General features: G+C 43.8%; 1 protein-coding gene across 2 annotated transcripts in view; it reads right to left on the bottom strand.

Annotated features, from left to right (window-relative positions):
- plce1 (phospholipase C, epsilon 1) overlaps window positions 1–23,171 on the bottom strand; it is a 366,594-nt gene that overhangs the window by 36,977 nt on the left and 306,446 nt on the right. Inside the window, exons 21-24 of one of the 2 annotated variants that reach the window (XM_072557765.1) lie at window positions 16,250–16,294; window positions 7,234–7,382; window positions 5,914–6,031; window positions 3,790–3,903 (exon numbers count right to left, since the gene is read on the bottom strand). In XM_072557765.1, the coding sequence (XP_072413866.1) occupies window positions 3,790–3,903; window positions 5,914–6,031; window positions 7,234–7,382; window positions 16,250–16,294 (426 nt within the window). The remainder of the gene's footprint in view (window positions 1–3,789; window positions 3,904–5,913; window positions 6,032–7,233; window positions 7,383–16,249; window positions 16,295–23,171) is intronic. The other variant, XM_072557766.1, reaches the window with a different exon arrangement.

The raw sequence follows: 23,171 nt of genomic DNA, 5'->3' as shown, positions 1-23,171 counted from the left end.
CTATGTTCCTGAATCCTCCTGCCCACGCTGCAGCACTGACCCCATCTTCGGGAAATGAAATGAGCCGGTGTGATCTTGCCCGGATGGTATCGATCATTGCCCTGACGTATTTGTGGGGGGCACGACTGAGAGATCCCACAAAGGTCACCCACCCCCTCCCCGGAAGGAGCCAATCGGATAGAAATTCACCCTCACAGCTGCCGGGTCCGCTCCAGTTCATCACAGTGTCCCAGGCCACACACAGACTGCATTGGCACAGCGCCTTACTCATCCCTAGGAAACAGAGTTGGGGCTGGGAAACCTCTGGGTCTCCTGTATACCCCACCCATCCTGAGGGGCCCTGCAGCTGGACCTCTCCCTGAGCTGGCTACTCCACATCCTCTGGGGGGGGGGGGGGGGGGGGGGGGCCTGATCCTCCTGATGCTACCTTCACCTCCTCAGGAAGGCAGTGACAGTGACCAACATCCCACCAGCAGCTGGATACAGCCCTCTCAGTGGAAATGACTCACGGTGGGAACACACTGAGCGAAGGTGGTTCGCTGGTCTCAGAATGGTCCTTACCACCAGCCCCTCCAGATGAGGCTGCACATTCTCCTCCAGAGAGTGAGACATATAGCCCTCCAATTCCCAGGGCCATGTCTCCTTCGGTCATCCAGCCTCAGCGTGTGCACCAACTTGGAGAAAAGGTCACACCAGCTGAGTGACCAACACCAAAGAGAGTCTGGCTGGTGTTCTCCTCCACCCCCAACATCCCATCCCAGACCCACACAAACTCTGAAACCTCTCCCTACCTTCAGTACAGGGCATGGTTAAACATACACGAAAGACAATGGAGTGATGATGTGTGCCTCCTAGAGCACCCCAGGTAGCTGGGTGAATAATGGTTCCCCTTTGGCCAGCACAGGCCTTTGGTAATGTCATTGCTGCTGAGTCTACAGCATGGGGATGCCCAGGCTCAATTTTCAGGCACTAATGGCCCTTTGCAAATTGCCTTTGACCAACATCTGACTCGAGGCACCCTCACTCTACAACATGTAGCATACAGCTGATGAAATGATTGCAAATTAATTGTATTTGGGCTTTGCAAATGGTTCCTTCATGTAATTGTTGCTACAACATCCTATCATCCAGAAAATGTGGATCCTGGGTTTTTGTCACTTGCCATTTTCTGGAAGCACTTCACCTCTAGAGAAGGGACAGTGATGGCTGGGGATGAAGCTCCCCATTGTTAGCAGTGGGCTACACCTAGCCACCCAAAGTCTCCATCTTGCCCATGACCTTGATTGACCCTGACAGCCTATTTGAACTCCATTTGGAGATTCCAGCACATCAAATCACATCTCCAGCTTTCTACTCCGAACCCTGGCATTCCATTGTGATGATGCCCATCCTGCATACCCTTGTGGAGGTGACGGTGGGAATCACTGTCAACAATGCCCACACCCCCTTCCCCCCCACCTGTCACACCCCCCAATACTATACCACACATAAACCATTCATTTTTGAGTGTCCCTCCATCACTGTCCCTATTCCCACTTCTACAGATGCCTGTTTTCTCCCCAGGCCTTGACTCCCCCACCTCTTCTGACAGTGAATCCCCCTACTATGAGCTCCCCAATAATCATCCTGAAAGATCACTGGACCCCAAGGACTGTATTCACCCCAGACCTTTGACCAACCGCAGCAAGCAGCCCCTAGACACAAGCAAGACCCCTGCCCACTGAGCTTTCAGCTCCCTACCTGATGATACACAATACTGCAGGACTGCTACAGCTGGCCCTACATAACTGCCCCCTCCCCAGTCTGTATTGGGCCAGATCTCCTCAACATGAGAGCTCGAAGCAGCCAACTCTTCAAAAAACCAGCGGACTGTGTGCCGATAATAGCCCAGTCTGACTGCAACAGGATCCTCTGACCAACAATGCCTGCCCCCTTGACTGGACTGAGAACTAGCCCACATTTAGTTTCTAGCATGGCCATTTGGTTGAAGACACATGCAGTGCCTTTGCCCCACAGGCAGCGGTCACAGTCTGTAGGTGTTAAACTGGCTTCTCGGTGTGCCACCCAACAAGAGAATCCTCCCCCCCAACACCATCACCCCACAACCTGAGATAGTTCCTCACTGACAAGTGGCCTGTATGTGTGGTTTTGCAACAGAGCACCTCAAAGCAGCAGAAATGATACCTTTGATTCTGCCAACACGCTGACAGGGATGGCACAGCAACATAAGGCATGGATGCTGTTGCGTTCACAGGTGGGCACTAAGTGAGCGAGCATTAAGAAGGCAAGTGAGCAGCCCTGAGATGCAGCCTGATCCAATCCGTGAGCTGGGTGCCAGCCCTTTCTAACTAGCAGCCTTTCAATGCTAGTTACTGATGCACTCTTCAGTACACATGTATTTCTTAAGCAGCCTGCAAGTGTATCAGAGGGGTGCATGATGCAAGAGTTTAGAAGATGCTAGGTGCCATCGACTGTAGATGGTGCGCTAGTGCCTATGGATCATGCCCCAATTGTAGTTTGTTTGTGGGCAACACGAGGAGTAAGAGGTGAGCTGAATTTGTCCGGCACTTGCTCTGACTTCCGTCTTCTCAATATCTACCTTGTTTGGCAGTTTGGTCATGTTGGAGGCTGAACATTATTGAGGAGGGTTGTGCGCCATCAACAAGATATTTAGCAAGTTTTAATCTTCATCAATTGGCAACTTGTTGTTGCTGAGTGGGAATCTCACCATGACAAGTGTGAAACACATACAAGATGGTGCAAGTTGCTCCTGACATTGAAACTGACCATTCCAAATTCTCATTCAATTCTGCCACATCCTGCCATGCCCATGTCACTCAGGCCCCTCTAAGATTCTGTGCTTAGCTACCTGTATAAAACCCATTGCTGATGTTCAACCCTAACTGGTTTGGAAAAGAAACCATTACGTTCTCTACTGGGCTCATTTCGTACATTTGCTGACAATTTGGCAAAATCAGAGTTTCAATGTTTTCTGCCTGATCAAAGGGAATGTTGTACTCAATTGTTCAGCATCTAACATGGTGTGGTAATTGATTATTCTCTGATCTGCAGGATATAAGTTAGGCCTGAATGTGCTTATTGAGAAAGAAGCAGTGAAACAAACATTACAAAAATTCAAGTCTAGACCTTTTAAAAGCATTGTGAAGCAAACTGTTCAGACATAGAAACTGATGTGTCACTTCCTCATATCTCTGAGGCACAAAGCCTTAGAATAGACAGGACTCCTATTGTTTCATCTTCCTCTATAAGCAAAAGGAAAATAGGCAACCTGTTCAGTTTACTGCAAAATTGATATGTCCCTTTTAAACTCCTCCTCTTGATTTCAAAGTCTGTGGTGTAAAACTGCTAAGTCTGTATTTCCGTGGCAAAGCAGGTCAGTAAGGGTGTCTGACAAAGCAGCACAGAAGATCACACAGGAATAGCTGCTGCTGAAGAATCTCAGTTACTGAAAACTCTCAACCTTCCTGAAACAGCGATTAGTTACTGCTTAGATGTTTGGGAATAATGATGTTTATTATCAGAGGGCATCAATTGTCAACCAGCACCCGAGCTGCTGTTACTGGATAAGTTGCACGTCAACAGCCAGATCCTTTAGGTTTTAATGGGAATTTCCTGCGAGCCTCAGAGAATTCTGGATTTGTAGTAACGATTTTATAAAATGACAATTCATACACATATGCACTTTAAATGGAATCAGATTGTTGTGAATCAATTATTTTGTGACTAGATCCAAGTTTGTTGTGGGAAACACTGACCTAACCCACTTACCTCTTCCAGATGCCTTAATTGATGTCATTGACTCCCCAGGGCTCATTCTATTTGACTTCCTGTTGGGTTTCACTTTGCCTCTGCTTGATCCTGCTGCATTTAATGTCGAAAGGCCTGTTCCCATTTTAAAAAAAAACAAAGGGTCATCATTGAAGGGTTCACATTTTTCCAACAGTTAAGTTTTTGATGATATTTTAAGCTCCTTGCAGCTTTGCCCTGTAGCTGAATGGAAATGTTGCTTTTTGCCAGGATTCTTTATGTGACTATTTTATCAGTGACTGGCACAGGAAAATGAATGAAGGCAGCAGAATCCATTCATGTTTATCCTAATGTAGTTGCAGCCTTCCATTTTATTTCTCCATCTTGGTGACTTGGCCATATTGATAACGTTCATCAGTTGTGATTGACATAAACAGTGACACTAAAGCCCCAGCAATATGCTGTTAAAGATGGTTAGGTTTTATGGAGGAAAGCACTTACTCAAATTGACAGCAGTCTAAAGGTTTTTCATACAGATCTCAGGCAGGTATGACTGGTGCCTATCACCCTCATCCTCACCTCCTTCCACCTATCATATTCCCAGCACCCCTCCCCCAAATTACCTCCCCCCTACCTTTTATCTCAGCCCACTTGGCACACCAGCCCCATTCCTGAAGAAGGGCTTATGCCCAAAAGGTCAATTCTCCTGCTCCTCGGATGCTGCCTGGCCTGCTGTGTTTTTCCAGCACCACATTTTTCAACTCTGGTAATAATGTTAACTAATTAGTGACAGGATAACTACATTCTGACAATGAGCAGGGAGAAGGCCATTCAGCTCCCGATTCAATAAGACCACAGCTGATCAGACTGTAATCTCAAATTCACGTTCCCACCTATCCCCCAAAGCCTTTCACCACCTTGCTCAGCAAGAATCTATTCACCTCTGACCTGACTGATTCCAACACAATAGCATTTTTAGGGGGGAGTTCCAAAAACTTTCTCAGAAAGAAAAATCACCCCACTTCTAGGCGACCCCATTTTTTAAAAAAAAAGATTGACCCCTAATTCGAAACCCTACCTTCTAAATTCCTGCCCCTGTATTCTAAAAATAAAGGTCCTGACAGTCACTGCTGTCAAACTGTAAGTAGATAAGGTGAGTGAGATGCTAGGGTGCTGGCAGGGCAGGGTGCCAGATCAATACAGTGGCTGGCGGGGAAGGCAACAGGAGGCTAGTTCCAGGTGCCAGCTGGAAAAAGGTGCAAATTACCAGATTGGTAGGGGTAAGATGCCAAGTAAATGAGATGCCAGTTGGAGTGGAGGTAGGGTAACAACTGGAGAGGGGGTACAGTGCCAGCTGGATAGGATGCAAGGGAGCAAGGGTGCCACGTGTCTGGTTCAGCATCTTACACAGTACCCTTGAGGAGTTCAAAATGTCCACAAAGTCAATGCACCAGGAGCTCAGAACGATCTGTGTGCACCCAGAGTCCAGATAGGCCTGTGTTTGGAGACCTGATGACATGCGGGTGTTCTTGGGAACTGAGAGATCGGGATATAGTAACAAGGAAGAATATGATTGTCTCTTACTGCAAGTACAGCTTGGGAATGATATAGACAATAGACAATAGATGCAGGAGTAGGCCATTCTGCCCTTCGAGCCTGCACCGCCATTCAATATGATCATGGCTGATCATTCCTAATCAGTATCCTGTTCCAGCCTTATCTCCATACCCCTTGACTCCACTTTATCAAACATTTCAGTTTATTTCTTTTAAATTCACAAGGATCTAATGAAGACGACGATTTTGCTCAGAAATAATCATTATTAACAATCAACTCTATTTTGGGCCATATGGGGATATGTTCTGCTCTAATACATTTACAGCCCAGGAACAAGCCTTTCGGCCTTCCAAGGGGCCGAATGTGTTCCAATGTGCTCAGCCTCCCACATGTTGCCAGCTTCCATACTCCTGCTGTTTTAGACACTGAACAACAGACCTTCCTGATCAGAATTCAAGAGACTCACACTCTTATATTCACTTCTTGTTCATTCCGTGCACATAAAGGTGATGTTGGTCAATAAAACCATCACTGGCAAGTGTTACATGACAGACAAAGATATACAAGGATTCGCTTCCTGACAGGTACCTGTGAACTTGATGGCCTGGCAGTAGATGATCAAGTCTGAGAGTTCGGGTGCTATCTGTCTGCTCTCCTTCTTGTTTTGGGGCAGGTAGAACTCTTCACCCAACTCCATGTCATAAACCTGGGAATTAAGTAAACAGCAATTAAACTATGGCCCACCGAGCACCACCTCACGCATGGAAGCAATGTTTCCTTTCAATATTTAGACACATTAATTCCCTCAATAAGTAACTGGAAGACTTGCATTTATGTAGCCCCTTTCATAACTCCCAAGTAACCCAAGATGCTTTACAGCCCATTAAGTGCATTTGAAGTACAGTGACTTCAGCAACAGCTAACTTGTGCTTAGTGAGAACAACAATAAAATAACCAGATCACATTTTAAAAAAAAAAATAGGACGTTAGTTGAGAGTTAAATATTGGTCAGGACAACAGGGAAGCATCAAACAATACCATAAGTTGTAAGTCTACCTGTAAGAGTTGACCAACCATGGTTTTAAATTTCATTGATCATTCAAAGACATAAGGGTAGATGTCAATGGCAGTATCCTGTACGTTGGCTGAAAAACTAACGGCAATTCTGCAGCAGCTGTTGGCAGGGTGGGGTGGGACAGTGGGGTGTGCTGGGGAGGTTTAGTCCCAGTCGGCCACGCTCCTGATCATTGTTGGCCCGTCTGACTCCAGTGAAGGAAGATCCGAATTATTCAGGTAGAGGACAGGCTGGGCAGTGCCCTCACGCTGCTGCTCATTCCAAGGCTGGCAGCTTGCTCTGACCAGCCTCACAATTAGCCTCTGGGCAGGAAGGTGGGTCCCACCTAAATTGCAGGGAGGCAGCAAAGGGCAGGATTTCCCCCTCGCCCAACCACAGGGCCACTCTACAGGTGTGAAGCTACCTCTGCGGTGGAGGGTCTCTGACAGTGCAGTTCTCCTTCAGTACCATAGTGCATGCCAATCTCAATTACACGCACAAGTCTCTGGAATGGGAGGTTCAGTGTGACATCAAATGCATTCATGCAACATCCCTCTATACGCTGTTTGTCCATTTAAAACAAATGGTTGAGTTTAAAAAAACACAATGTCATATAGAGGCATTGAGTACTTTCTGTTATCTGCACTTCCTAGCCATCAGCCTACTCCTATGCCAATTTCCTGTGCTCCATTTACTACAAGCCCCATTAAACCCCAGCAGTGCCCAGCAACTCCCAACCTGTGCTGTGGTTAGGTCCTTACACTGCTATGCAGTTGCTATCCTCATCAGGAGAAAAAAACAAAGCATTTTTTTAATGTGACTTAATGCAGAAATGGAACTGTGCAGTTTCTCACAATGAATCTTTTTTGCTTTGTCTTTTCCTTGCTGTGTAACGTTGCGTCAGTCGATATTTTTTTGATTCTCCGTGGAGTTTCTTCTGAATATTCAAAGTGATATTTATCACCCGACGGCTTGCTCTCAGGCCTGTCATCGAGAATGTTGTCTGGAAAGGAAGGAACAGACTCTCATGAGACAGTTTTATAACACTGACAGAATGCTTGCCAAGCAGCAGATTCACTTGAGTAGGTTATGTAGCAAGAAGTAATGGTTCTGGAAGAGTTAATGCTGAAGATTACATTAGCTCCATCCAACCTGATGATGGCTCACCGTCCTCAAATGAAGAAACAGTTAACTTTGCACAAGTCCTGACAGAAGCAAATGTGCCACACCCTTCTCCTGATAGCTGTCATCATATCTAATCATTTACGATAACTCTATCTATTGTTATCATGTGATTAATTATATCTTGTTGCATAAGTCAAGTGCATCTGCCTTTTTGCCAAGGGGTGTGTTTATGGGATGCTACTGTATTGGAACAGTTAATTAGTAATTAGTAGGCAGCACAGTGGCTAGTACTGTTGCCTCACAGTGCCAGGGAACCAGGTTCGATTCCAGCCTCAGGCGACTGTCTGTGTGGAGTTTGCACATTCTCCCAATGTCTGAGAGAGTTTCCTCCAGTTGCTCTAGTTTCCCCCACAGTCCAAAAATGTGCAGGTCAGGTGTATTGGCCATGCTAAATTGCCCATGGTGTTAGGTGCATTAGTCAGAGGGAAATGGGTCTCTGGGTGGGTTACTCTTCAGTGGGTCGGTGGAAATGGTCAGGCCAAATGGCCTGTTTCCACACTGTAGTTGAATCTAATCTAATTGGTACTGTGTCTCATATTCAGTTAAGTTTTCCAACAGTTAAGTTATTCTAAATTTCTCTTTCTTTGTATTTTAACTATAGGGTTTAAATAAATTGTATTTTGCTTAATGTTGAGTAGTTTGACCAGTCATAACACTTCTGAAACCAGCACCTCACATCCACCTTTAAAATAAGCAAAAGTTAGAGTCTAGGCTAACATCTAGAATGTTTTGAGGGGGTCTGGTCTGGTTCATAACAGGGTGTCCATGGCGATGGAGCATGTATTGTTCACAAGCACAATACAGACCTTTACTGACCACTGCAGGGACTAGGATGCTTCAATGTCATCTTGATTGTAGTAAGTTTCCATTTCAATATGTAGGTTCCCACTAACTGTTAGTTTGCATTTTTGCTGCAGTGCCCAATCAAGAGGCCGAGTTGTGTTGGTTTGAAACATGGAGAATTGGCCAAGGAAATAGTAGTGTAATTGTAATGTCTACTGGACTAGTGAACCAGGTTAATACCCCATGGGAATGGGTTCAAATCGCAACATTGCAGCTGGTAAGGTTTAAATGCAATTCATAAATTTGAAGCAAATTTCTTATGGGTCTCTTGTGGCACAGTGGTAGCGTCCCTAGCTCTGAACTAGGAAGACTGGGTTCAAATCCCATCTGCTCCTAAGGTGTGTTATAGCATCTCTAAACGGGCGGATTAGAAAGTATCTACTATGGACTTTAATGATCCATCCACCACTATTCCTTTCAGAGCTGCGCTTACATAATAAGCAGAAAGGAGGATTGGTGGAGTGATGGTAGTGTCCCTACTTCTAGGCCAGAAAGCAAACCTCTGAAGCAGGTGAGCCTATGTCCAAACAGGTCGATTGAAAGTATCTGAAAAGTAGGATTGGTGGCAGTGAACTAACCCAACCACCTGCTAACATCCTCAGCCCAGTATGACAAATCGCTCCTGATCCCAAAACATGGAACAATCTTTGTGAGCTTATTCTTTGCAATAATCCCCAACTTACACACATTTAAATGGGACAGCTGTTCTCAATTAGTGAATGGATGAGCAGGTTTGTTGACAACAGCTGTGCCATGTATATTTTGTGAAAACAACGTTATTTAAAGAGAGTTACTGTTATTAGGCTTTGCAATATTGTAAGTATACCCAACAGAATGTGACAAACATATTTTAATTTAAAATTAAAAGGAAACAATCTCCCATTTGAAGTGGAGGGGTGGATGAGGTTAGAAGCTGAACAGGCTATCACTATACCATTCCCATCTCATCCACAATTGATCCCATTTCTAGACAGCACATGGTACAGGGGAGAAGTGATAAGCCACTGCCATGTCTATCATTCAAACTATTTTGGCAAAAGGTACAATTGGCTCAAACCAGTACACAGGAAAATTCCTTTTTTAAAGCATAATTATGTTCAAACAATTTCATTCCCAGACAAAATCCATCACACATTTCCTATTTAGGTACAGAGTGAAGCAATGCATATAGGCTGTTCAAAACCACAGTAAAATTGTTAGGACATAGCAGCTGTCTCTATGCTCGGCAGTACTTACTGTTAATCTCGCAATGTGCCAGAGTCAGCTTCCAAGTGTTAAGCAACATTAACCTTATCGCCCCATTTGTTTATATCATGCCTGCCACATAATGGCAATAAAATGGATTTTCTTTTTCAAAAAATCATTCCATACAGAACAGAAAGAATTGCTAAGATTTTGCAGTGAGGCTTCTTTCACAATCTTCACTCCCTCTTCCCCTCAGGACGATGTGCCTTCAGTATCCCTCCTCCACTTGGCCCTGTGTAAGTCTAGGGTAGCGAGTGCTGACAGTTCCATTGAAAGCTCAGTAACTTGAAATGCTACTTTTAATTCTCTTGCTGCTGATGCTGCCTAAACTACTGAGAGTGTTCAGTATTTTTCACTTTATGCTTCAGTTTTCCAGCATTCTCATTATTTTGCTGTTGTGAATGTGTGTTTGGGTTATTTGACCACCAGGATATCACTGCCCAGTCTAACTGTAACTCACATACTGCCCACACACTGACACACGTCAGGAAAAATAAATATACATTGTGCAGTTCCCACTGAAAGCAGAGCGTAGCACATAGTCTTGCACTTACCAGCCATCTGTACCTCCTTTACTCTGTAAAACCAAGCTTTTGTGTGCTCCTTTCTCAACCTGCTTTCTATAATGATTTGTGCACCACTACTCCAGATCTGTCTGCAACTACACTCTCTTTAGAATTATATCTTTTATATTACCTCCCTTTGTTTTTCCTACCAAAATGGAATCTTTTACACACCTCTGTACTAAATTTCATCTGCCACACCTGGTTCACAAGCCTGTCTGTGATCTTTTCAAATCTATCATTATCTTCCTCTTGGTTCATACAGCTTTTACATTTTGTGTCATGTACACCTTCTGAAATTCTGCCCCGTGCACCCAAATTTAGGTAATTACTTGCGATCAAGGAAAGCTCTGAGCCTAGTATAGATCCCCGAGGAATCCCACTGCACATATTCCTCTGGTTCACCACTACACATTGTTTCCTGTCACTCAATTAACTTGATATCTAAACTCCTTCTGTCCATTTAATTCACTTTTTCTGGTAAGTATATTATGTGACACTTTATTAAATGCCTTTTCATGGTCCAAGTACACCACACCGAATCTTGCTGTTACCTCAACAAAATATTCAGTCAAATGCTTTGGTCCCTACCAAATCCTGACTGTGTTATCCTGTTCAATCCACACTATCTAAATGATTATCAATGTGACCTTGAATATAATTTCTAAAAGTTCACCCAATATTGCAGTTAAAGTGACTGGCCTGAAAGCTGGAACCAATGTATTCCAAAAGGTGATCATTTTTATACCTATATCACATTTCAAACTCCTGTTACTGGTGATGTTCAGCTTATTGGAGAAAGAAAGATGGCAGCTCGATGATCTTTCAAAAAAATACATGGAATAAATTGAATTGTTTGCCTTTTTATCATTGGTTGTAGCTGCCAACTGTCCATTTGTCATTTGTAGCATCTAGTAAGAGGTGAGGAATGATCACAATGAACTCACAAACAGAAGAGAGAGGCAAATAACTCTCTGTGTGGTTTGATGTCACAATATGACTTTGAGTTCAAGACAGACTGGTCAAGGAGAAGTGCAGGAAAATTGACGTTTCAGGCAAAAGCCCTTCATCAGGAATAGAGGCAGGAAGCCTCCAGGGTGGAGAGATAAATGGGAGGTGGGTGGGATTGGGGAGAAGGTAGCAAAGAGTACAATAGGTGAATGGGGGTGGGGATGGAGGTGATAGGTCGGAGGGGAGGGTGGAGTGGATAGGAGGGAAGGGAGATTGGCAGGTAGGACAGGTCATGAGGACACTGCTGAGCTGGAAAATTGGAACTGGGGTAAGGTGGGGAGAGGGGAAATGAGGAAACTGGTGAGTACATATTGACGCCCTAGGGTTGAAGTGTTCCAAGGCAGAAGATGAGGCGTTCTTCCTCCAGGTGTCAGGTGGTGAGGGAGCGGCAGTGAAGGAGGCCAAGGACCTGCATGTCCTCAGCAGAGTGGAAGGGGGAGTTGAAATGTTGAGCCATGGGGCGGTGGGGTTTATTGGTCCGGGTGTCCTGGAGCTATTCCCTGAAGCGCTCTGCGAGGAGGTGTCCAGTCTCCCTAATGTAGAGGAGACCGCATCGGGAGCGACGGATACAATAAATGACGTGTGGAAGTGCAGGTGAAACTTTGATGGATGTGGAAGGCTCCTTTAGGGCCTTGAATGGAGGTGAGGGAGGAAGTGTGGGTGCAGGTTTTGCAATTCCTGTGGTGGCAGGGGAGGGTGCCAGGACGGGAGGGTGGGCTGTTGGAGGGCGTGGACCTGACCAGGTAGTCACATGATCTACGTGACATATTGTATCTGTTGCTCCCAATGCAGTCTCCTTTACACTGGGGAGGCTGGACGCCTTCTCGCAGAGCGCTTTAGGGAACGTCTCCGGGACACCCGCACCAATCAACCCCACTGCCAGTGGCCCAACATTTCAACTCCCCCTCTCATTTTGCCGAGGACATGGAGGTCCTGGGCATCCTCCACTGCCGCTCCCTCACTACCCGACACTGGAGGAAGAACGTCTCTTTGTCCACCTGAGAACACTTCAACCCTAGGGCATCAGTGTGGACTTCACCAGTTTCAGCACTGTCCCATGACCTGTCCTACCTGCCAATCTCCCTTCCCACCTAGCCGCTCCACCCTCCTCTCTGACCTATCACCTCCATCCACCTATTGTACTCAATGCTACTTTCTCTCCACCCTGGAGGCTTCCTGCCTCTATTCCTGATGAAGGGCTTTTGTCCGAAACGTCGACTTTCCTGCTCCTTGGATGCTGCCTGACCTGCTGTGCTTTTCCCGCACCACTCTAATCTAATCTCTGATTTCAAGTATCTGCAGTCCTCATTTTTGCCCGGTCAAGGAGAAGTCAATGTCAAGAAGTTCCTTTGGGTTTAGACTTCAAAATAACACTATTTATTATATCTTAATTTTAAACACTGCTGTACGTGATGATTATACAGGCTCTGACTAATAGTTACATTAGATGGAGATGAATATACCTTGTTCAAGTTAGGTGCTTGCATGAGTCTTCCGAGTGCATTCTAACTTCACCTACACTGTGCTATTTATACTCAGTGATGGGCTGCTCCCTAGCATCATTGCAAAGTTGTTCCAGGGTTCTGAAGCATTTATATGAGAAGAACCATGCTAAACAGGAATGAATCCAGTGAACTCTGGACCCTTCAATTTTAATAAACCTGGGGTGAAGAGAGAGCCAAATGGGAAGTGGGCCAAGTACAGGTTGATAGGCTGCAGAAAATTAATGTAATGTAGAGGTGGGTGGGCTCCAGATTAAGGACTACCAGATAGACCACTAAGAGCCTGAAACACTTAGAATCATAGATTCCCTACAGTGTGGAAACAGGCCCTTCGGCCCAATGAGTCCACACCGACCCCTCCGAACAGTAACTCATACAAACCATTCCCCCTATCCTATATTTAACCCTGCTTAATGCAGCGAACCTACACATTCCTGAACTTGTTGGAATTCCTGCTACCACTGACTTATTGAATGGACTTTCTGTATAGTGGGCACAGGAGCCTCATATTAATGGAACAGGCTTGAAACCACTACAGGCAGATTTCAAAGTAAAGCAGTGGCTAAAATACCCAGGCAAATATGGCACAGGCCAAATTGTCTGGCACTGCCAATCAGTGCACCCTCAATCTGCCTATGAAATAGGGATGTTGAATTTAGGCCCTTTCAGGATTGCAATTTCACAATTAGTGGTTCACACTCCTGCTGACTGCTTGCCTGATTCCTAACTGGGTGAAAGGTGATCTTGTTGCCATTTTAGCAATAGGCTTATTGGAGTGAATCATGCACACAAGTCTGCCACATGCTTTGCACATGGAATTTTCCACCTGTACTGCAGACAGGATGCAATCTCTGAAGTGTGGAGGAGCAAGTTGCAACATCACCCCCAAGTCAAATGATGCACTGGCTTACAACAAAAGGAATGATATACCACATAATGTACTCTGTCAATGTGGAGAGGTATCCTTCAAGTGTTCACAGTGTTAATTGTAGGGAAGTTAATACAGGTTGATACAGTCTTGTTGCTTTGTTGGAATATTGTAAGGATTAGAATCTGTTTGCTCAGTTCCAGTAGGCAGACAGCAATTCCAAGTGACTCTGTGTCCACGAATAAAGTATGGCGCCTGGAATGTGATGCTTGGGTGTGCTCAATCTGCTGTTTCTACTTTGTCTTTTGCAAATACTGTGGGCAAGGTCAACTCATTTGTCTGAGGCAAAAAAAAAGCATTTAGAAAACAGTTATAATGGAAAACTTCCTTCACTGGCACTGATGGTGACAGAATGATTAATGTTGCGAATATACTTCCAACAATGTGCCAACTGAAATATTTATGTGCAGTGGCAACATTATTCCATGTCTTATTCAGTAAAACCCATTTCAATATCATTTCTTTCCAGAGCATATGGTGAACAAAAGAGGTGAACATCTGCCCTGGATTTTAGGTGAAAAACAGAAGCAGAAAATAATAAGCTGAATACAGAAAAAATGTAAAGAATTTATAACCTCATCAGAAAGCTATTAATGGTTATTAAGTAGAATAAATCAATTCAATAAGAAAGGAAGGGGAGCTATGTTTCACTTTGGTTAGATTAGCAATAATCGTGTGGCAATTATTAACTGTTTTGTGTGGACATTACCACATTTTAATTACACAGCATCCCACATTCCCGCTGCCTCAAGAAAGCAATCAACATAATTAAAGACTCCTGCCACCCCAGTTCTACTGTCGTTCACCCTCTTCCATCCAGCAGAAGCCATAAACTTTTGAATACATGTCCAAATAGATTCAAGAACAGCTCCTTCCCCGCTTTTATCAGACTTTTAAATGGACCTCTTCAATGTTAATTCTGACCTCTCTGTGGCTGCAACACTATATTCTGCACTCGGTTCGACTACCCTGATGTATTTTGTATGGTACAATCTGCCTATATAAGCACACAAAACAACACTTTTCACTGTATCTTGGTACAGATGGCAGCAATAAATCATCAATCCAGAAGATACACTGGAATGTTTTCTCAGCTTGAATTTCACCTCACAATGCAAGCAACCTTTTAAGATAACTGGCTAGTAACTACTATTCTTATTCTCTATAGCAATGTAATGTCAGTTTATCAGAAACTTCTAGTTGGTCAGTATTTCTGATATTTGCATGAGGCACTGCTTAAAGTATCAGCAGGACTGTTTATCCCAGTGCCTCTCTCTTCTTCCAAGGTAAGATGTGATACTGGGATAGCAGTGACAGGCTCACTAGTCATACATACCAGAGACACTGAGCAGATCAGGCAGCATCTGCAGAGAGAGAGAATTAATGGCAACTAATTTTCTTGCCTCAGGCTGGTATTATTGAAACCACAGATGGATTATTTTCTGCCATCTCTGCTTCCTGCACTCCCCCTTTCAGCATTCCGCCACATCCTAGATCAGCTATCCACAGAATGGAAGTGACAACCAAGATTGAAGGGTCCAGTTTGGAGGTTTTTACGTACTGAGGGAGGCAGAAAAACTACAGGAGTTGCATCTCCTGCGCTATCATAGAAAGGTGCTTGGTAAGGACTTGGGGTGACTGAGAAAGTGGGACAGGATGTTGTGGAGGCTGTGTTGCCTCGGAATGCTAAAAGGGGAGGGGAAGATGTGGTTGGTGCGGGCATCTTGCTGGAGGTTGGGGAAATTGAAGACAATGATCCGTCCAAAATGATCCTTCCTGTTGAAAACCAACATCTTGCAATTTACCGTGTTCACTGTTCACAATATGGCTGGGAAGACTGATTATAAACTGAGTGTAAACTATTTACAGCAGCCCTCTCCTCAGTCAGCAGGTGGATCCCTGAGCTTCTGGTGACTTGGCATTTTCCATTCTCCACCTTATGATCACTCTGCCCTCAGCCTTTTGCAGTGGCCAAGATAGATTGAGAAGTTTCACCTCATTCTTTGATTTGGTTCTTTGCAGTCTTCCAACTGGAACCTCTGCCCCCATTTAGTTTCCTTTCACTTTGTAGGTTTTGGTTTTACTATTCCACCTGTCCTTGCATTTCCTGACAGAAACTGTTCATCATTCTATCATGCCTACCTCCTCGTGTGTCCCACTGCCACTCCCTTTTGGCTTCACATCGCCAAAACTATATCAACCAACCTCCCTTATCTTGTAAACTTTTTTATTTGGTCTTTTTCTAACTCTTCCCCTTTCAGAGTCTTGAATCTATCACATTTCTAATTTCTCCCCGTTCTGTGGAAGGGTTTTCCTTTTCACAGAAGCTGCCTGGCCTAAGTATTTCCAACATTTCGTATTTTTCTTTCTTTAAATTTCATATCCTCAGCATCTGCTGCAATTTTTCTTTTGAGTCAGATTCGCAAAGTCAAAGCCCAAATAATAACACCTTGAAAGTGTTAAGGTATCTCCAAAATGGAAAGGCTGCATCGAATTGACGGTTGATAATACAGGCCCACCCTAGCCCTGCCATCCCCACATTGCAGCACCGTCAACAGCCTCAGCATTACAGTTGTGAAACTGGGACTTTTACCTTCTTGGTCATTCACAGCAGAGGAGGATGCAAGAAGGGCATCAGCTACAGGAGAAGAACATAAGACAGAGAGGGAATAAAAGCAGAGAGTCAGAAATTAGTCAGCACAGTGAGTTTAAGAAATATTAAATGTTAGTAAAACTGGAGAGAAATGAATAACCACTCAAGGAAAACCACAACAACTTGTATTAATATTGTGCCTTTAACTTAGTAAAGGATGCCAAGAAATACACTGCCTAGGGTTCCAGCAGCTAAAAGCATGGCTGCCAAAGGTGGAGTGATTACAATCAGGAATGAACAAAGGGCCAGACCTGGAGGAACGCAGACATGTTGGAGGCTAGCGAGGCTGGAGGAGCTGCCAGAAATTGTAGATGCAGAGGAATGGAGGGCTGTGGGTGTGGGAGAAGGCCATGAAGAGATTTGACAACGGGTGGGGATTTTAAAATTGAGGTGCTCCATAACTGGGAGGAAGTGCAGCTCAGGGCTAATGGGAGAATAGGATTCAGTGCAAGTAGACCAACTGCATTAGAGGTTTACAGGAGTTAATGTCTGAATAGGGCAAAGGGTAGAAAGCTGGCTTGGAGTGATTTGGAATAGTAGAGCCAACAATGGATGAATGAGGGTTTTATCAGCATAGGAGCTGAGGTGGCTGTGAGGTCAGGCAATTTAACCAAAAGCGGAAGTAGATGGCATTACCGACGGCACAGATATGTGGATAAATGATCAGCTTAAGATCCAATGTGGCAGCAATGTGACAATCTGGTTCAGCTCTGGATCACTGTAAATAATTGTAACAAATTCAGTGGCAATGGAGCTGGATTTGTGATACGGAGTATTAACAGAGTGTGTGAGGAACACACAACTGAGTAACCATATTAACAATAAAGACAGAGTGCTTTGAACATAGGTCATTGCAATATTACCAGAATTAGTCTTTTATGACTGGCAGCTTCAATCATTCGGTGCATTTTTAACATATAACAGGGTGTGAAGTGCTGATGGGGAATCTCACTTTCTACACATGTTGCTCCCACAATTTCCATATGCAACTGTAGTTTGGACATGGCTTTTGGAGTTGGATTTTCATCTCCCTGAGAAGATAATAAATGCCTTCCAAATGCAGAACTTTTTTTTTTATTTTGCAAGGGAAACGATTTCCTGGCCACGTGCCATTTTCATGTGGCCTTTTCACAGATCGGAAAAGAACATCTTAAGTGCAAAATGAATTACTTTTAATATCAGGTTCCTATTGTGGGGGCCACAGGAGCAATACGTCTCCACCTGCACACTATTTTTGAAAGCTCTTGTGGGCTTTGGAAGTCCAAAGGAAGTACATCTTCTTGGAATGTTAATGCCCATGGCAGGGAATCCTACTCAGGAATCAGGAATATTCTGACAGGTAACGTTAAAACATTTTAACACCTTTCAATGTTATAACTGAATGCTGTATTGTAATGCAGATATGTGCTAATGCAGTGGTTCATCCTTTGGATTTTCCTGTAAGAGCCAATTGTTCATTACATTGATGCACATTGTGTAAATGTTGACATGTATTATAGTACTTTATTCATTGGAGAAAGAACTGTACTACATTGAAAAATGCAGAAAAATATTAGAATACCATCCTGTCACTTCTGGTACTGTGATTTCAATGTACAGTCAGCCCTGTCTTTGAAAATGATTCTCTTGTTGTAAGTTAAGAGAAATATAAGTGCCTACCCTTTCTTGTGATAGATAGTGAATTTGCATTAAAATGGAAACTTAATGCCATCTATTCTTTCAATTTCAGGGTCTTCTCGCTGCAATTTAATGTTTGGACACCTATGGCTAACATGAAGGCTTGACTGAGTTCTAGAAGTAGTTAGCTTAGCAAATAGTTTATTGAGGTAACTGCTCAACGAACAATTGATAACATAAGGAACTAGAAATAAGATGATCTACCTTTGATAAGAGTTCTGACAATATGATTGTTTGTTTACAAAACGTAATGGCACTTATGGGATTAACCTCCCTTTCAAAGTAGCACTGCTGGAGTCTTGTGGCACAGTGGTAGTTTTCCTATCTCTGGATTAGATAGCCAAGGTTCAAGTCCCAAGACCCACCTATTCCAGAGGTATGTCATAGCTCATCTGAACAGATTGATTATAAATATTTCCAAAGAGCACTGAGGATGTACCTGCACCAGGTGAATGGCAGCAGTTGAAGGTGACAGTGACAGTTTCTACTTTATCAATGGCAATTGCGTATGGGCAAGAAATACTGGCCTTCTCAGCAATGGTAATATCTTACAACAACCTCATTTTCCCTGCAGAAGGAAGGTTTTATCTTTGCAACATCAAAGAAAGAGGTTTATGAGAGTCTTATTAGATTGTTTCAGGTTTGTTTTTACATCTGTAAGGAAAACAACTTCAATTGCTATTGCATGGCTCCTGCAGATTGTATATACTGGAGTAGAGGCTATGGAGGATACTTGGGAGGTATGGGGCAGAATAGGAATCTGAGAGGGCAAAGACAGTGTCAATGGGGGCATGGAGAGGTGAAGGGGTACATGGGGGATCTGAGGGGGCTTGGAAGAGTCAAAGGAGAGATTTAGAATAATGCACAGAGGATCAAAGAATGGGAGCTTATGTTGAAGAATAGAGGAGCATAGAGTTTGGGTGAGGGTGGTAGAGTGAGATTTAGGGGGTGTTTAATTAATACTGGGAGCTTGGTTTCCATCTCTGAGAACTGAGGGAGGCCTTCTATCCAGCCCAACACTGCAGCTCACTCCTTCATCTCTCCAACATGCCTTTTAAACTACTTTCAAATACAAGCTCTGAAGAGACAAAAATCTTGGGCAATATTGTCACGAGCCAGAGGTGTACATTTTAAAAGCTGGGGGAAGAATGGCGCTGTGGTCATGTTGCTGACCCAGTTATCCAGAAGCCCAGTCACTGCTCTGCAGCTCGTGGAGTCTGTATTCAATTAAAAACACGAATTCAAAAGGTAGTCTCAGTGACCATGAAACTTTTATTGATTGGTCATAAACACCCAGCAGTAATATTATTAAGGGAAAGAGTTCCGCCACCTTTACCTGGTCTGACCTACATGTAATTCCAGAACCACAGCAATGGGTCTGTCCTCTGGAATGGTACAAATTCAAGGGCAATTCGAGTAACAGATGTTGGCCTTGCCAGTCACACCCATGTCCCATGGAAGAATCAACGAGGGGAAAGGGCCCATTCACATTTCACACCCCAACATCAAATCGGTCTCTCTGCCTTTGAAACTACTTGAATCTCATATTCCCAACCTCCTCATTCTTCAGTTTTTGCTTCATACAGGAGCAGCTATAATACTCTTGAGGTGAAAGTGACACTTCAGGCTAGTTGTGTGTGTTACAGGCATTAACATCTGTGAACACCTAATAGTTAATGTGGTTTAGACTGTTGTTTTGGCATGACAAATATAAATACAATAGCTGACTCAGTGTTAGTCTGGAAGACCTGAACTGCATTAACTAAATTACACACTTGATAATTATCTTGGCTGGGCGTGTTAATCTCAGCATTAACATTTAATGGATATTGTTACCATATGGATGTTTTTAGGCTGCATTAAACTCTGGAACAATTAAATATAATTGTCAGGTTGCCCAGTCACCTAGTGGCAGTGGTGGTGCTGGGCGAGTCATTAAGACTGCACTGATGAGTGGTCAACCTGATGCCCCTTACTGGAGACAGGTGAGTAACAGCAATGCCTGCCCACCTGCTGCCAATGAGCTGACCTATTGGGAGCATTCCTCCCCAGTTTTCCATTACTTCCCTTTCTCTTACACATGTTGAAGTGTTTCATTCAACAGACTGGTGCCCGACAGGGTAGTTAACAGCACAGTCCAGTCAGTGAGACCCCAGAACAATGCTTACACACGTGTGCCTATTCCAGAGTGGGCTATGGCTGCAGTTCATCACAGGACAAGGACAAATAGTAGAGAATGATCAGGTTTATATACCTACTTCATGAAGGTGCTGAGCTAGAGGGGGAGGTGAGTCCAAATTGAATCTGTGTTTACATTTATTTTTAGGAATTACATTCAACAGAAGCTTGTTTCTTGTAGATCCCTGCAATATAATAAGTTGAAATCCAAAGAGATGTATTTTGCTAACCAAAAGTCAATAAATGGAGTTCGGCCACTGATCAACCATGATCTTACTGAATGGTGGAAGAGGCATAAGGAGCTGAAGGGTCTACTCCTGTTCCTATGTTCCTAAAGCATGATTTCCGCACCATTTACTGAGATTACTTCTGTGCTAGTAGATCCATGTCTTGCAGAAAACTGGATTCGGCCTTTGCCCTACCCTGTGGAATGGTCCATGCCAACAAATTATGTGCCCCACCTCTCCTTGTCCACACATGGGTCTAAGCACCCACCTGAGCAGCAGAAACCCAGGTCCAATTTTCAATCCAAGGTCACGTGTGCAAAAGTGGGAGAAATCCTGACTATTTTCAGCCTGGCATGGGGGAAGAGGTATGGGTGCAACCTAGCATCAAGGTAGGTGATCTAGCAGATCTGAGGAGTCTGTCAATCTCTGGAGGTGGGCAGGGTGGAAAGCCAATCTCAGGGCTCTCGCTCCGTGGCCAAAAATTAAAATAAAAGATTAAAATAGCCTTCCTCTAGCCTTCACACCTCCCTCACTGCATTTCACACACACTTGCCTTCTAATGTCCAATACCCATCTCCTACAGACCCTCATAGCCCAAGTGCAACCCGATACCCTTCAGCAACTCCCCCCATGGTCCTTCATACCCGCTATGCCATCTTAGTGCCTACTTCCATCCGTCATCTTTACCTAATTCACCTATAATGGCATTTCACCTTGAATAAGTAATCATGCATATTGAATTTAGAAAAAGATTGATTACTTTAGATCATGCTCTATTGAGGAAATATCCGCATATATAAACACTTTTGACTCGTTTTGACAGTTCTTGAAAGGTTGGACAGTTGCAAGAGGTTAACGCAACCCTTCTTCATAGCTAACAATCCTAAAGGCCATCTGATGCCTGCCTCGAAGGAGACCTGATTGATCCACTCCACCCCGAAAGGGTCTGTGACCTCCACCCTCAAAACGTTCTGAGACCAAGTCCACAGGGATAGGTCAATACTCCCAAGGAATACTCTGGCTATGCACTGAGATCTGACCTGCTCCTACCTGGACCTGGTCTGCACACTCAGGTTCCCTAACACAAAGATAAGATTTGAGCAGAGGTAGCTGATCATTAATACCATGACTGCCTCTATGAACTGTTTGTATGCAAGCTACAGACTACCCTCGTTCTCACCCCCGCGGGAATGAGAAACATCAGACCAGGAAATGAAACCTCAGATTCTGGAGATATTCTGCCATTTTCACTGTGGTGAAGAAAATCTCCTTTGTGGCAAAAACCTGAGCTTTAACGCTATGATTTTGATCAAACGCAATTAAGAAACTTAAATTAGCAGCACATATCAGGTCAACATCTAGAAACTGTTGACAGAATCTGATCAATTCAATACCTTTTGAAGATGCAAGCTCCCCACAAAATGGAAATCAAAAGATAAATGTTAATGATTCTCTGTGCCATTCAGACAATTGAAAGTACAAGTCTATATGGGGCTGGAAATGGGCACACTACTTGTTATATTTATTGTCAGTGCTCTTCCAATCTTACAAATTCCAAGAACTCGACACATCTCCAGCTCCAGCCCTTTCTTCAACCCCCTTACTATTGGTGTAGGTTAGGTAACTCCCTACCAGAAGAACCAAAGGAGATAAAGAAGCAATGAATTAAAAACAAAAGTGTTTGTAGGATGGATGTCTAGTCAATTCTTCAAGTGAGACATAAACATGCAATAGACTGACGGGAGAAATGAATAAGATAATAAGAAGTAGGACCAGGACTAGCTCAAGCTCCACCATTCAGACAGGTCATGGTGAATCTGATTGCAGTGTTAACCTTACTTTCCTGCCTGCTCCCTGGCAAAGAGAAAATGTGAGAACAGAATGGCGGTTAACATTAAACAGAACCCAAATATTGGCAGTTAGTATGTAAATATTAAGTGCTTACAAGAATTAGGACATGGTTATTGGAAACAAAGAAGGTGATACATGTTTGGGAGTGTGCAGCATATCCAGAATAATTAATGGTTATCTTGCAGCTGGGTTTGCCGAGGAAGAGAATGCAGCCAAAATACTTACAGAGGATAAGTCCTCTAGGCCAGATGGCTTGTAGAATAGACTACTTACACTGTCGAATCAGGCCATTCAGCCCATCAAATCCATACTGACCCTCCAAAGCACATCCTAACTAGACCCATCCCCATCCCTGTAACCCTGCATCCCAGGTTGCTAAAGGAGATCTGGGTTGGATTCAGGAAATGGCTTTCCATATAAGGTTCAAAACATCCCAAGAGACAGTGCCCAGGTGCCAGGAGGAATTTAAGGACAGAACTAGTAACTGCACACCAGTCAGTTCAGTGTCAGTGTTGGAGGAGGCTTTAGAAAAAAATAATCCAAATAAAAGTCTTTAGGTGCATGGAGAGGTTTCAGTTCATGAAGGAGAGGCAGCATAGGTTGTAAAAGACTAACCATGCTTCATGAATCAAACTGACAGCTAAACTGGGAAATACTCTGTACTTTATAAAATCTTTAACTTTTGGGGCTGTTGTTATCTTTGCAGCAGAGGGGAGATTCATAGAGGCATAGATAATTATCAGATAGTTGTAACAGATTTCGGCAAATTAGACAGATAAAAAGCTGTTCCCATTAGTTGATGGTGCACACACTGGGAACACAGATTTAAGGTGATCAACCAGAGATACTAGGTGATATAAGGAAGAATGTAGCAAATGGGAATGGCCTGTAGTATGAGAAGGTGGTGAAAGCAAATGTGACCAGTGACT

This window comes from Chiloscyllium punctatum, chromosome 38 (genome assembly GCF_047496795.1).
Source record: "Chiloscyllium punctatum isolate Juve2018m chromosome 38, sChiPun1.3, whole genome shotgun sequence".
NCBI lineage: Eukaryota > Metazoa > Chordata > Chondrichthyes > Orectolobiformes > Hemiscylliidae > Chiloscyllium > Chiloscyllium punctatum.
The sequence above is the reverse complement of the archived record's forward strand: the minus strand, read 5'-3'. Positions and strand labels throughout refer to the sequence as shown.